The following is a 16,852-nucleotide window of genomic DNA, read 5'->3' on the forward strand; positions in this document are numbered from 1 at the left end:
GATCCATGAAATGAGGAGGAGGTCAGGTGAATCCTGTCTGATGGACATGTAGATGTTGCAAGGAACCCATGCATATACCAAATATTGTAAGGAATCAGGACAACTCAGATCAAAGACAAATTGGACAAAGACATCGTGGACCAACTTAAAGACAACTCCGAACAGTTTTAAACCAGTGGCTCTTCGTGGCTTTTACATTTAAAAAGATTTTTGTATGTTTTTTGTCTAGATTTGACTGACATTGTTTCACACATATAGGTTGCACTTTGTAAATACAGCTGTTTCACAAACCACATCTCGTTTGGGGAGATATATAATATTCATAGATATTTTGTTTTGTGTACCTACTGGTTCCCAGATATAATCTCTATGTTTCATCTCATAGAGACACAACTTGGGAATTTTACCAGTATTATACTATAAATACACATGGACAGCAGCCAAATTGAATTCTGAGGAAGACCCAAAGTGAATGGAGGGGTAGTACAGAATTTTAGTGTAAGTTTTAACTTTTAGAAGTTCGAGGCATATAAATGTTGAAAATATGCTGCACAGCCCTACATGTATATTTTAACCTTTGAAAAAATTGTAGTTAGTGCATATGAACTTTCCATTTCGGATACAATTTTTTACGAAACTTCATAGTAAAAGTGGCACAGTTTTAGCCGTTGAGTTCTAATGGGAAATTGCATTGTCTATATTTACTGAAGTGCAACCTGTACATGTATAACATTGAAATTAAACCAAGCATTTCAAAGTATAGACCCCCAAGAAGTTCGTTTAAATATTCATAAAACAATTAGGTTATCTTTTAAAGTGAACCTAATTTTAAATTTAATGCAAGTCAAACCATTTTTTTAAACGATGATATTTTTTCATATTTCTTTAGAAATAAAGAAGTTATACGTTATCAAATAAAATCATATTACATCATTCTTGACTTAAATCCTCTTTCCTTGTATAGATATTTGAATGAGCACGAATATCAATTGGATTCCAATCTTCATTAAAACCATGACACATCATTTATAACGAGGTATTTTTTGTATATTTCAGAATAAAGCTGATATTAAAAAATATTGCCAATGTGTTATTTACTACATATATCATGTATATATAAATAAATGGGGAATGTGTCCATGGGACACAGATAATGCCCCCGCTTGCATACGTTATAAAGGGACACAACTCAAGAACCGTACAAGTGACGCCACTAAAATTCAAACTTGATCTGTCACAGACTGTGTATTGTGGTAATAAGCATTGTGTATAAGATTCATAACATTTAGTTGAGGCAAACTAAAGTTAGAGGATGGAAACGAAACACTCAGCAATTTTTCAATTTGTAAAGGGGCATTACTCTAGAATGGTAAAATTGATGCCACTAAAATTCAAACTTGATCTGTGATTTGTGGTAATAAGCATTGCATATAAGTGTCATAACATTTGGTTGAGGCAAACTTAAGTTAGAGTGGAAATGAAAAATTTAGCAATTTTTCCATTGGTAAAGGGGCATAACTCTAGAACAGTAAAAGTGATGCCACCAAAATTCAAACCTGATCTGTGTATAGTGGTAATAAGCATTGTGTATAAGATTCATAACGTTTAGTTGTCATAAGTTGAGGCAAACTAAATTTAGAGAAAGGAAACGAAAAATTCAGCAATTTTTCCATTTGTAAAGGGGCATAACTCTAGAATGGTAAAAGTGACGCCACCAAAATTCAAATAACATTGGTAATAAGCATTGTGTATAAGTGTCATGACATTTGGTTGAGGCAAACTAAAGTTAGAGAACGGAAACCAATTTCGGGACAGATGTACAGAAGGACAAGGGTAAAACTTAATGCCCCCTCTGCTACAGCGGTGGCATAATAATCAGTGTTGATCAGCATATAATGTGAGGATTTAAAATAAAAAGCTGTCTGACATAAGTCAAATAATTTAAAAATACTAACCAAATTTATATTATGAAACAACTGTTCTTTTCAAAAATTAAGTAAATGGTGTGCTTACATGCAATTTGTATTTCTACATTGTATGTTTCTGAATTATGTACAATGAACCCCCACCCCCTCAAAATTTCTTAAGGGGTAGCTGCAAAGTCTTTTTCTATCAACATGTATACCATATTTCCAGCATTTGAGGCATTCTGTATGTGTAGTTTAAGAGGAGTTGTGGTACAAATGTACGATGGAAAATCAAACATTGAGACAGAGAACAAAAATATAAAATTTGCTTAAAACCAGCTCTGAAGGTCTTTTTTTTTAATAATAATTTACTGTTATTTGTGAAATGTCCAGTGACAAATACCTCATGCATATTCAGTTCACAGAGAAGAATTGTGTGTAAAGTGCATAATAAAACTGATGTCCAGTGGCATATATTTCTGGAATAATTATTCTGGATTCGCAAAAAGAAAAATACTGCATATATCCAAATGAAAAAAATTGTATAGCTATATACACACTCTAAGATCAATAGAAAAACTATCATTCATATTTACAAGCTCAAAATTTGTAGATATACTGAACCTGATCGACAGAGTTTAGTAATTGCATATAATTTACCCAAAATTCTATACGCATACCTGAATGTTTCTTTGTGATCTTCTAAATTGAGTCTTTTATTTTTCTTTTGACTCATCCAATATCCTACACGTTTCATATTTGTATTAACCGTGTTATTCCTTCCGTTAGCTGAGATGTTTCATTTTTTCGTCGACGGAAGTTGTGTTGTTGATCATGTGTTGATAGTAAAGTTACGATCTAATGCGCGATTGGTAAACCCATCTGGCATTTACGCATACTATTAAACAAAGGTAACTAAGTTAACAGTAACATGTTAATCTTCCCCGAGGCTTTCAGAAACCATGAATACAAAACAGAAAAAAAAAACACAATACATAAACCAGTTAATACAGGTATCTTCATTTGTAAAAGTAAAAAATAGTTGTAACATTTGACCTTTTAAAAATGTATCTAAATTATTTGTTTCCTTAATATCACACTGTCGGTTAACTAGACGCACGTAAATTTCCGGTTATTGTACGTGATGATAGAATCACTAGACTTCTTTTATTTTCATGGTTAAATCAGGATAAATAGGCTATCTTTTGAATGAATTATGTACATTTGTATAAATAATTATACCATTTTTTTTTTATTTAAAAAAAGGTCCTTCAAGGTGACCCTCTTCCTTTTTTTCAAAGTCAGATAGAAGGTTTTATGACATTCATTTACATTTTTTTTGCATTTATATGAATTGATAAATTATTTCAAACAAGAAATTACTGACCTACTAAGTTACAAAATCATTTTTAGAGGAAAGTTTATGGGTCCGAAATTGCCGCAACCTTAGGCTAAAATGAAAACTGTTGCATAAAGACAAGGCAAACACATTTCTTGTTGAAAAACCAGCACTGGTAGATGTTTCACATTTTATTTTTAACCAATTCAATTGTTTTATGCCAAATTATCAATAATTCATGTATTATAAAATACACGTGTCGTGTCAATTATCATAAGCCTAATAGCCTATATATATCATCTCATTGAGGCCTGTATATAGGGCCTAATAATCAGAATATTTAAGGGCATACAATACAGTTACAGGGGAGGTAATGACGTTGCTAACGTAAATTGTTATTTTCACGACGCCAAACTGCGACTTATCGGGTAAAGATGCAGTTTTCGACTGTTTGTTATCATTCAAACTGATTTATCTTGAAAACGAGTTCATGGACCTTCTTTTTTAAAATGACATTTGGTTTGATATTGTATGAAGATTATGTGTACCAATTTTCATGAAAATGTCAATAATGCAATTTCTTTAAATTTGATAAATATACAGCAAAAATTGACGGTTTTTTTTCTACATTCATGAACATTTGATAAATATGAGTTATTTGTAAAAAAAAAAATGCACAAATTTATAGGACATTTATATAGAAAACAGAATTTACAAATAATTTAACAAAAAACAGCTTGTGTTTATCTTTTAAAACAAAAAAGTTATGAATTTCTGTCGAAATGAAAAATACGTCCACAAATCCGAATTTTGAGCAAATATCTGAAATTTCGTCCTCAATTTACTCAAAAAGTAGCACATGAAGGTATATTTTTTATTACATATTTGATTAAATCAGGTAAAAAATAGCCTACATGCAAATTTTCATTAAAATTTCATTATGGGATCAAAACTGTATCGTATGCCCTTAAGTTACACACTTAAATTGATATGCCACTAGAAACATCTAAAATATTAAACAATTTAGCACCTGTATGTCTCCTTGATCTAGTCCACTTATCAAAAATGACAATATTCTTTCAGGGACAACAATATCTTTCATATTCCTCAGGTCAGGACTTAACGATATGGCAAAATATCCTTCACTTTGCTGCTACTACTTTATGGAACAGCCTCTAAAACAATTTCGGGACTGCACATAAATACTGGAAATCCCTGACATAATAATTTACTTGTTATACATAGGTAACGTTCATAGAAATATAAAATGTCACTACAGACACTGGCAAAGTCAAAGAGTTAAAAAATATACATGCCGTAGGAAGGCACAAAAGAACGTTTCCATCCAAAAAAAGAATAATAACAATGCATTGAAATACATTTTATTGATATGGAAAAAAGTACACAGTACAAGAAAATTGTAGGATATATGTGTCACAGATGGCTTATATTATCGAGGCTACTATCTCATCCTACTTTTCTTGATTGAGACATAACCGAATGACATTAATCACCGAATTTGATGAACGCGAGGTGTGCCATATGCGGGAGAATGATATGCCTACCTGTCTAGAGAACATACAATCATCACCGGTTTTTGTAAGGTTCGTGCAGCTCAGTCGTTTTCTATGTAGTGTTATGTAGACTTTTGGTTTTTCTCTCTCTGTTTTTGCCATGATATTGTAAATAAGATTCTAGTATTTTGGGTATTCTGGTTTTGATTGACGATGAAGCACTGTGATCGCTTGTTGCGTTTTATATAATAGACCTTGTCACGGTTCTCAAGCTAATATTAATGTTACCGACCGTGCGAGGGCTTTATAGCCAGTCAAGGTCGTTAAAAACCCCCATAAGTAATATCAGTGTTATGTACAACTTTATTCAGTGCTGATCCAAAACTAACTAAATTCAACTGACGCTTGTTACACGATTTCGAATTAAGTTTTCGGATGAGGTTTGGTAAGGTTTATCGATTTAGTGTTAACAAATGGGAAGATTAAAATATTTCCCCTGACTGGATGGTGTCACCTCAATTTCAAACGATTCCGAAATTCCTTTAAAATTATTGTGTAATAAGTATGAACATTCACACAATAATTTTAGATAAATTCAAAATTCCTTTAATTGATAAAATTTCGAACAGCTGAGCAAGAAGTTGAACGTTGAATTTCACTGTCATAGGATTGTGGTTTCAACTTTTCTTCGAGTTATGATTTTTTTATTGTTCCTTCGTTATCACATGTCTATTTCTTCAAAAAAAGCCAATTTATCATTGTGTTTTGAAGGAACTTGAGAAATAAAGGTATTCAATCTTACCTAAAGCAGGTACAACAAAAAATCAATTTTAAAACAATTTAACGTTTTCAGTCCTCACAAAAACTATTTCGGTGCTATTTTATTCCATTTGTTGAAATGACTATCAAAGATTATAAAAAAATCACTTTTATAAAGACTTTTAAGTTCAAACTTTTATTAAAGTTTAATTTTAAATAATAATATTTATGTATAACTTTAAAAATAAATGTACGAATTTATCTGTAATTGTACGTATTTCATTATGTATTGTAACTGCCAGCATGAAAATTTGTAAATTCATAATTTTACCACAAGATATAAAAGAACTTTATTTCAATATAAAAGTCACTTCAGAATTTCAGAATTCATAATAAATTAATGGACAAAAAGTGAAATTTCAAGTACTAGTATTTTCTTATATAAGTAAGAAAACATGTCTTCTAGGTTTCTGAACATTTATCATGCGCATATAGTTCATCGAATACGGTTAACAGTTACAGTAAATATGTCAAGTCAGATTTTTAAAAGATTTTACATACAACCGCGGCATGTTAAACTAGAACTAATCATCGAAAAAATAATGTGATTATCTCTTATGAAATATTATTGAATGAATTCCTTTAAAAAAGATATACATTTGTTTACAAAGCACGAAAAATCGACGAAAGACGTTCTCCAAATTGTCTTAAAATCATCAATCCTCCAAATCCAATTACATATTATTTTTTTTTTAAATTGATATATTTCTGCAAAAATATACCATTTTATTGATAAAGATTAATAACAGGGTCACCGACTTTGTTGTCTGATATATTAACAAATCTGTTATCGTGTTGGCAGTGAAAACGTCGAAAAAACGACGTCATATGGCTTTACATCGCAACGACGTTACGTTTATTTCGACGTTTTATTGGAAAATTTTTCACCAAGAACACCACTCTGTCAAATGTATATCAACCTGCATAAGCCAAAAAAAAAAAAAAAAAAAGAGAAAGAGAAAGAAAAGCAGTCGGTAAAATTATTTTACATCTATAATTAGATCTGTAATTTATCTGGTTAAAAAAAAACATTTCGATTCGAGCCTCGATTGCAGAAAGCCTCGAAAGAACGCGCAGAGTGTCTCGACTGTTTGTAGTTAGAGATTTGAATAGAAAGAATGTGAAACCACAGATCACGACGTTGCTCTAAGCGTCTCTTTCCCGCTTACCACTGATACTATTCATAGAACATGAATTCATAAATTCATCAACTACTGAAAGGCAAAGGCCGTTGATATTTTTAAGTTGACAGTGTTATGATCTTTGTGTCTGTTCGAAGTAAGAAACCACATAAAATACGTTATTTTCAAGTTATATGTCACTGACATGTTGCAGTGACATTAATTTTCAGTCTACATTTGAATTCTTCATTATAATTTGACATTCAAAATAGTTTAAATCTTAGTACATGTAGTATGTAGAGAGTTGTCAACATCTTCTATTATATCAACGTTCTATTTCTTTATATTTATTACCGTGTTTTGACCTTGCCACCCTTCTATGGATTTTCTAAGAGTTCTTATATCCGTCCGTCCGGAAGACCTCGGGTAGAAAACTTTCGTCAAAGTATTCTTGGCTTCTGTGAAAGGGAATTATTTTATATATTTGGCCTGCAGCTTGATAAAGTTAAGTTTTAGAGAGTAAGGAATTTCTACATCTGCCGTGCAGTCACTTCCTGTTTGCCGATTGTTTGAAATTAGAACACTCATTGTAGAAGGACAATTTTCGTAAAACTTTTCTTGGCTTCGAACAAGGACAATGGTTTAATATTTAGTCTGCAACACTTTATAAATTAGACTATTTACCGGATTTGTAATAACATAAGCAACACGACGGGTGCCACATGTGGAGCAGGATCAGCTTACCCTTCCGGAGCACCTGAGATCACCCCCATTTTTTGGTGGGGTTCGTGTTGCTTAGTCTTTAGTTTTCTATGTTGTGTCATCTGTACTATCGTTTGTCTGTTTATCTTTTTATTTTTGGCCATGGCGTTGTCAGTTTGTTTTCGATCTATGAGTTTGGCTGTCCCTCTGGTATCTTTCGTCCCTTTTTTACATTTGGTCTGCAGTTTAAAAAAGATCATAACACTGTACAATGATAGTTGACAGTTTTGACTTTTCAACTCTTTACACTACACTTCAACACAATCTTATTAGACAGAAGTATTTCTATTCAATTGGATGATTGCTTGAAAAATCTGAATGTAAATTTATTTGTTGCAACTCATATATAACTTTCATCTCTAATGAGAAAAGTAAATATGCTAGGTATACTTACTGGAGGTGTGATGAGATAATTAAAGCTGTAAATTTTCTCCTTGACAACATTTATGAACGTTTCGGGAATAAAGTTTATCGACAGGTTGTAGGTATTTCTATGGGAACAAATTGTATCCCTTCAATAGCAGACCTGTTCCTATACTGTTATGAATCACAGTTTACACAGAACTCAGTAAAGATATGTCTAAGTTCCATTTAATTGATAAATTCAACAACACTTACCGTTATCTAGATGATATTTTTTCGGTTAAGAATTCTCTATACAAACTACCGAAATTTTCCTCAAAGGAACTTACTTTAATACATCTTATATTCGTCCTGTCCTAGATTTAGATATTTTCCAACAAATCTATGGCTTGCATGAATTATAGCTTGCTGTTCGGTGTGAGCCAAGGCTCCGTGTTGAAGGCCGTACTTTGACCTATAATTATTTACTTTTTACACATTGTGACTTGGATGGAGAGTTGTCTCATTGGCACTCAAACAACATCTTCTTATTTCTATAGACAAATAATCTGATTTGGAATATGAGAGGTGTTTCTATAGACAAATAATCTGATTTGGAATATGAGAGGTGGTGCGGTTAACTATTGTTAAGAACTCAACACCCCTTTCTCATCTGCCTCCTCTGATCACTAGAAGAATGAACAGGTTTTTATATAAGTTGATAAATGATTTATCAAAATTTTAGCACAATATTGGTCAATGATTTTGAAATGATGCACAATTTTAACATTGTATAAAAATTTGAGACATTCAAACTAGAACTTAATCGGCAGAATATGGCGATCTTAGTTATTTTCTCTTGAAAGTTGTACAAAATGTGCTCGTTAATATAAATAATAAGTTTAGCCAGCATGAACTGGTGCCGTGCATTATTTTCTCGGAATTATGGGTCAAACATCGATGAAACACCTAACAGACAACTTTATGTACAATCTTGTTTCAAAATTTAGCAACAGTTTCATTAGAATGTCATACATGACCAGTGAAGTTAATAACGCAATTCACTCCACTATGAAGATAGTTTAATGACGAAATTAATTTGCACAGAAAGGGCAATCGCATAACCTAAACAGATGTTCTACTTACTTTTACAAGATCTAAACCACCATTTCTGCAAAAAAGAAATATAATTGGTAAAAAAGGTATTCTAATGACACAACCTCCCATCTGACCTTCATTTACTTTTATACTTTTTGTGTGAAATGTACATGTACATTATATGATCAAGATTTTCTATCTTATTTGAGACTACATTTATATAAATATGTGTACAGCATTTAATATTTGAATAAAAACAAGTAAGAAGCTGTAAAAAAGCATGAAAATCATTTAAAAATTCAAGGGTTTATGTATTAAATATAACTAGTCTCAAAACTGAAATAAGATAAAAAAAAAATTACGAAGTTTCTACATCACTTTATTAGCTCGTATGGTGTACAAAATTAAAAGCCTGGTATGTTTAAGGGGTTTATTTTTATCTCTTCCTTCATCTGGTCATTCTTTTCTTAATGATAATACTTAAAAAGGTCTGCTACATATCTTTTCCTTGCTATTGATACAGATGGACGACTTAAAAGTAGAATAAATGACAAGCTTAATGATATAAATTGGCCACATGACATTTCTCAGTAGAACCATACCCTCTGTTCCATCGTATGGTGTACCGCACTTATTACCATACGCTCGTGCATGATCACACTATACGGACCTTATTACCAGGGGTCGGGTTCACAAAAAAACTTACGACTAAAATTGATCGGAAGTCATGAACAATTCAGTATACTTACGATCAATATTAGTCGCGAGTTTTTTTGTGAAACCGACTCCAGTGGTGTGGTCCTGACAAAAACATTGCTCTAACAGAGTAATAAAGACAAACTTCTAAAATCAACAACAAATTAGTTTCACAGTCGTCGATACGAAGTTATTTACTAGCGATATGCATTTGTTGTCTTGGATCTTTAGATAACACAACAATCGTCTGATCTGTAAATTTACCAATTTTGTCTTATTCCTGATTGTGATATAATCACTGAGTACGGATTCACATGGCGAGTCACTTATTCTGTCAACACACGCACCCGATCTAGCTTCTTTGTGTCTTCATGCTATTCCTTCAGTTTGTTCGGGGCTTTTCCCTGATTGGATCTTCTTGATAGATTTATGAGATTTGAACATTGGTAAACCCCTGTTGTCTAAAAATTAAGATGATTGCAAATTCTTACAGTGCCAGTTGAGCCACACTTGGTTTGTTGTTTGAATGAAACTACAAGAGGCCTATAAAGTAACGCGTCACCGGTAACTGTTATCTATATGGGCATACGTTTTTTACCTGCTAATATAACAAAATTTATTTTATATTTCTTCAAAATAACTGAGTGCAAACATGACTTTGTATTAATGAAAAATCACCTGAGTCATCTTAGGTACACCTGACCCAGAATAACTAAACCCCTCTTATATTTATCCCACTAATATATTTTGATATGTATATATGTGAATTGTAATGTAAGACTATATTACTGTTTGTAAAGGTATATGAATTAATTATGCAGACTGTCCTATATAAAGCCTATATGTGATTTTACATTAGCCAATGAAGCACACACACACACAAATGGCATCTTCTAGATGGATAAATGTGTTACAATTTTTGTTTATTGTTGCCAACTTTTTCTTTGGGCTGTTAGAATCAGAGAGAGAGGTAAAAATATTGATGAGGCTTAGTGGAACAAATCATAATTGTATACACCATTTAAGCACTTTACATTCACACGGATTGATTTTAGATTTCTCGGGCAACAGTTCAAACTCTCGATAAAAAACGTTGAGAATTTAACTTGAACATTTCTAGGTTATCAGTGAAATAACATTGGAATATTACATTTTCAGATTGAATACGATGTATCCTCTGCTGCAGTTCAATCTAAAATACTATAAAACACCAATGAACTTATCAGAATGTTTTTTTTTAATGTTTTAAGGAATAAGAAGAAAAATAATTTACCTATTTATGACGGATTTTCAATGCACATTTCAGCGATTTCTACTGCGAACAACAATGATTTTACCTGTTTGTCTTCTTCCAGTAATTATTTACTATCCTGTTTTATTTGACACCATAAGTAAAAATATTCCCGAGGCATTTCGGTAAGATCAAAATCATCAAAGATACCTGGTTTATAATTTTGTACGCCAAACGCGCGTTTAATCTACGAATCATTTGTGACACTCGAATGAAAATTTTAAAGGTCAAATCGAGTACGAAGTTCAAGAGCATTGAGGATACAAAAATTCCGAAAAGATTTTCCAAATACAGCTAAGATAGTCATTTCCGGTGGTAGAAAAGTCTTAGTTTTTTAAAAAATTCAAAGTTTTGTAAACTGTTAGTTTATGAATATGACTATATCAATGATTATGTCATGTCAACCCTGACGTAATGACTACTGGGCTGGGTTGGAAACCGTTATCAGCAGTAAAAATGACCCAATGGTTATAAAATAACACCAAAGATACCATGCTTATGATTTTGTACGCCAGGCGCGTGTTTCGTCTACAAGACTCACCAGTGACGCTCGAATCAAAACAGTTGCCAAATCAAGTTCACCGATGTTTAATTCTCATAAATCGATAAAAAAAAAAAGACAAATTAAGGTAACTAATAAAACGGACGGAATCGCATGAACTTTAATACGTACATAGGTTGTTCCAGCACCAGTCAGATATGAACTGTAGAGAATATTTTGGGAAAAGGTGTGACGATAAACTTTAATACAACATATTATATAACCATACACCGTGATAAAGTACTGCAGACATTTCTCAAATTCATGCATGCAAAGTAACAATTGATTCAACAGAACGTTCTGCAATAAGGACATGAAGGGTCGGACATTTGGAATGCTACTGGAAAATGAGGGTATATTTGATAGGGACATAAATTAAGCCTTGCATTAGGCCACCTACGGACCCATCAAAGAGTTCCTGCAATGCTTATTAACGTGCGACATTTTCTCGACACGAGGCATTGAATTTAATGTCCCCATTCTGACCAGACGTGGCTGTAAATTCATACATCCCACACAGACAAAAGGACGCCCCACCTTTGTAAGTGTTTTACTGCAGACCAAAAGTAACCTTATGTTTTTACCCCAGTCACTCATATTGTGCATTTCCTTTCGCACAGGTTACCCGGTTAATCGGTCGATAGATTATCCGAGTAACCGGTTAGGTAAAAATGTTCAATTTGAAAACATTAGTAGGTAGTAAACAGTTGAAACATACAATTGACCACAAGTTCAACTTTTTTATTCTGTGAAGACAGACATTATACGAGTCCCTCTTATCCGTTAAATGAAATTAAAGGAAGAGTGATAACCAAAACATTTTCCAAGGTCGGCCTTAATTTTCAATTAATGTTTAAGCTTGGTATAACACATCTCCTCATAAACAATTATTTTTTTCAATCTTATAATATTGTTATCAATTTAATTCAACTGAACCAAAGTAGCTAGAAAATCTGGAAAAAATGTATAGCTAACTTGCCTCGTTTATTAAATATGAATTAACAAATGTTATCTTCTTAGGCACTATAGCACATGACGGATGCCACATGTGGAGCATGATTTGGTTACCCTTCGGGGCACAATAGTCAAACAAAATTGTAAAGACACAAACCTGAATGTTTCTGTTTGATCTTCTAAATTGGGCGTTTTTGTTACTCTTTAAATTTATCCAATATCCTACACTTTTCATATCTGTAATAACCGTGTTATTCCTTTCATTAGCTGGTATATTCATTAGAAAAATGGTTTACCGTTACGAATGTGAATTCCATTTAATTTCCATTGGACTATATTTCTAGGAAATAGTAAAGTATTACGTTGCGATATATTTAAATCGTGTTTACGCTTGGTCATCTCATAAAAATATCTAATTATAATCATGTTATAAAATTTTAATTCAACTGTAGCCAATGTTGCTAGTAAATTCTATAATCAGTCTGTCTTTTTCAACAAATATAAAACCATTCAATCATTTTGAAATCGACTTTACCTCACAAAAAATATTTAGCTAGGTACTACAACATAGTTCAGTAATGCATATATCATTCAACCGAAATTGTAACCCACATTTGCCTGAATGTTTCTTTTATATGATCTTCTAATTAGATGCTTTGTTTTTTTTTTCTTTAGATTTACCCAACATCCTACACGTTTAGCGTTTCGTATCTGCAATAACCATCCTATTCCTTCCGGTGGCTAAGATATTCTTTTAAAATGTTATTTGACGCTGCAGCATTTTTTTTTAGATATACTTATAATATTACAAAAATGAATTCCGGTGATTTCCCATGGGGTATATTTCTTAGAATTAGTAACAAAGCTACAGTTTATGCAATGGCTTTTTCACTGAATATATTAGTCTGTTTACTTTTGTTGAGGAGTTTTTTTAAAAGCTGCATTTTCAACGCATATTAGGTCAATCAATGTCTTTAAATTTTTTAATTTAATAGTATTGAATATAGCTCGGCAAAGCTAAGTTTTTTTCCAATTTTAAAGTCTCATATAAAAAAGCAGACTTTCTACAGGCATTGGCTAGAATAAATTCGTCATAGATACCAGGATTGAAATTGTGTACGCCAGACGTGCGTTTCGTCTTAAAAAAGACTCATCAGTGACGCTCGAATCAAAAAGGATAAAAATGCCAAACGAAGTACGAAGTTGAAGAGCATTGAGGACTCATAATTCCTAAACAGTTTCGCTAAAAACAGCTTGAAAAGAGATTAACTGAAATGCAGTTTAATCACGTTTACGCTTGGTAAACACTTCTGTATCCTCATCTGAAATTATTTGTGTTGAATCTCATCATAACACGATATTATTTGAATCTAGAATCTAGAAAAAAATAGATTCTGGAATATTTTGTAATAATTTATTTCTAAAACTAACCCGACAAAGGACGGAAAGATCATTTTATATACTAGAAACAAAATTATTTTTTCTAATTTTCCAAATTATTCTAGTTTTTATTATGGCAAAGTAGATGTAAGTTGGCGATATTTCGGATTTTGAAAACATTATAAATACATTTACAACCAAAAGAATAGTCAAATTCATCTATAGTCAAGTATGTTTGCCTGTTGGAGTTGAACCATTATTTTCTTACTAATTTCGACCTTGTTATTCTTTTCAATAGCTGCGATAATCATTAGAAAATATTGTTGTATGCTACATCTATTTTGTCATAGATATAGTTACAAGGTGAATTCCAATAACTTCCCGAAGGACTGTATTTCTTAGAAATAGTAACAAAGAGACAGTTAAGTTTATGTATTTCATTTTTTAAGTTAGGTATAACATTGACATGATTATATTTAAATCTTCTTCCCGCTTGGTAAATCATTTGAGTGTCCTCATTAAAGTATTTAATTTCAATCTTACCGGGTATTATATTTTTTTCAATTCATCTGAAACCAAAATAGCTAGTAAATTAGGTAAAATATATATATTTATTAATAGTAAGGAATCACATGTATTTGTTTTGGTTAAACACCTGTGTTTGTTTACATCAACACCTCTTTAAGAATACAAGGTATGTTTATAATGGTTTTCTTTAGATGTAGTTTGTCTCATTGCAGGTATGATACACCGAATCATACATGTACTATAGGTATCAAAAGATTTGCTCGTGTTTCTCGTGCTTGCCGTTTCGTATAAATCAAATACAATTTATAATGTAATGAGTCTGCCTAACGCTGATCGAGTAGCATACCTCGTACAACTGCCTTACTTGTATTAAGCCCCAGCCAAATCACCCTTCCACCCTCATCTAGAAAGATATTGAAAATTAAAGCTATTTGAAATGCTTATTATCAACATTATATTTTCTGTTTTGTAGATTGATGCATATTTCTGTTTGACTGAATGACTGTGAGCCCGTATATATGTATGACTGAGTTTTTTAATATACGTTTGGTAATAGAGTATGCTACTCTCACAAGGGGAGCTGTTGAGTGTTATTGCATGAATTATTCATGCTCGTTTAAGCCTGGCGAATTAGAACATACATAACCAAATTACCTGTGTTAAAGTGACAAAATATAAGACCATTGGGTCATTTTAGAATTGCAATTTCATCACACAAATTATCTAGTTATGCACCATGACAGTTCATTAAAGCATATTATTTAACCAAAATTGTATATGCAAATATTAAGTTTTCTTTTTTATCTTCTAAATTGGTGTTTCTCTCTATATTTATCCAATATCCTACACGTTTCATATCTGCAATAACCGTCCCTTTCATTCCGTTAGCTGAGATTTTCATGAGAAAATGTTTTGTACACCGCATCTATTTTTTCTAAATATGATAATAGTTTCAATAGTGAATTATAGTAACTACCTAGGAACTATATTTCCTAGAAATAGTAGTAATACAGCTATAATTTGTGCAAAAAATATTTCACTAAAGATCTCAGAGGGAAATAGGGAGAATGTATAACCAATCTGTTTACTTTTGTAGAGTGCAATTCTTTAAATGATGCATAATCAACACTTATTAGGGAAATGTCTTCAAAACTTAAATTTTTTTCTGATCTAAATAGAAAGTATTGAATACAGCTCTACTTGGCTATGATTTTTCCAGTCCTTAGACCTCATACAAAAAGCGGATATTCTACAGACGTTGAAATGACAGAGATTAATTTAACTATTTTTTTTATCATGTTTACATGGTTTACACTTGCTAAAATACATACATAAGTATCCTCATATATATTTTTTTTTAAATATTTGTTATACTTTATTTCTGTAAAGATAGGGATGAAGCTGAGCTGATATGGTGATTGATCATATTAACAAGTTAACGTTGACAGTTTAATCCCTGCTAGCTATAGTTCATAGTCACTTCTTTTTATTACAATGTCAGCCTTTTGTTTTTTTCAACATAACCTCTATATAGCCCATTATAGTATGTATTTACCAGGGAAAATATACAAATCAGTTTATTTCGGTAGTCGCACAGAGCACTTCGCTCCTCTTTTAATTGAAAAAGGCGGAAGATACCAAGGGAACATTCAAAACTCAAAAATCGGCAGAAACTGAGAACACCATGGCAAAATACGATAGACAGCAAAAATAATAAACAAACTCACAAAAAAAAACTACACAATAAAGTTAAGACTGAACAACACGATCTCCACCAAACACTCAGCGGGATCTCAAGAGATGCGGAATGATAAAAAGATTTTGCTCCACTTGTTTCACCCGCCTTGTTACTCATATGTAGTACACTAAAAATTCGGTGTCGATACTCATTCATGTCATAATTGAGGAAGAGAGGACGGTATTGAGGTTACAATTGAAACATATCTGTGGAAAAATGTGAGACGGATATTCCACAAAAGTCAACCAACTTGTGATGGCGTCCGTTAAACTTTCAAAGTGATGACTTCAACTTACCACTTGGAACCTTTGGTTTAATAGCTTCCTTGAAATCAGCAACTCTTTATGAAGGAAATTTTGATAGGAAACGTAAGCTCTAGAAAATCTTACTATCCAGATATAATAAATTTCGAATTAAAAGTGTATAAATCATTATGTTGGCATACACTTGACTGACAGCAATATCAACCGAGTCTATATTACAGCAATGATGTAACTATAATAGATATTAGCTCAAAAGTGTATAAATCTTTATATTAGCACTTACCTGAACTGAAAGCATTACCAAACGAGTCTTAGTTAAATGTGATGATGTAAAGCTGTAAAAAATCATCAGATTTACCAGGCTTATCATTTTGTACACGTTACGTCTAAAAAAAAGACTCATTAGTGACGCTAGAATAAAAAAGTGAAATGGCCAAATTAAGTTGGAAGTTACAGAGCAATGAGGACCAAAAAAATTTCAAAAGGTGTTTGCCAAATACAGCTTGTGTAATCTAGTCCTAGGATAAAATTAAGGCAACAGTAGCTTACTGATTTCCAA

General features: G+C 32.1%; 2 protein-coding genes and 2 long non-coding RNA genes across 4 annotated transcripts in view; 2 read left to right on the top strand and 2 right to left on the bottom strand.

Moving 5' to 3' along the window:
• The window catches only part of LOC127732723 (inositol-tetrakisphosphate 1-kinase-like), a 31,665-nt gene extending 28,902 nt beyond the window's left edge, over positions 1 to 2,763 (bottom strand). Inside the window, exon 1 of the mRNA XM_052241911.1 lies at positions 2,588 to 2,763. Within this exon, the coding sequence (XP_052097871.1) occupies positions 2,588 to 2,664 (77 nt within the window). The 5' untranslated portion in view covers positions 2,665 to 2,763. The remainder of the gene's footprint in view (positions 1 to 2,587) is intronic.
• Positions 1 to 16,852, top strand: part of LOC127732738 (uncharacterized) — a 148,000-nt gene that overhangs the window by 43,191 nt on the left and 87,957 nt on the right. The window lies entirely within an intron of this gene.
• LOC127732737 (uncharacterized) overlaps positions 1 to 16,852 on the bottom strand; it is a 238,745-nt gene that overhangs the window by 31,982 nt on the left and 189,911 nt on the right. The window lies entirely within an intron of this gene.
• LOC127732712 (nuclear pore complex protein Nup133-like) overlaps positions 14,393 to 16,852 on the top strand; it is a 66,184-nt gene continuing 63,724 nt past the window's right edge. The window contains exon 1 of the mRNA XM_052241892.1: positions 14,393 to 14,458. Within this exon, the coding sequence (XP_052097852.1) occupies positions 14,397 to 14,458 (62 nt within the window). The 5' untranslated portion in view covers positions 14,393 to 14,396. The remainder of the gene's footprint in view (positions 14,459 to 16,852) is intronic.

Source organism: Mytilus californianus, unplaced genomic scaffold (genome assembly GCF_021869535.1).
Source record: "Mytilus californianus isolate M0D057914Y unplaced genomic scaffold, xbMytCali1.0.p SCAF_26, whole genome shotgun sequence".
Lineage (NCBI taxonomy): Eukaryota > Metazoa > Mollusca > Bivalvia > Mytilida > Mytilidae > Mytilus > Mytilus californianus.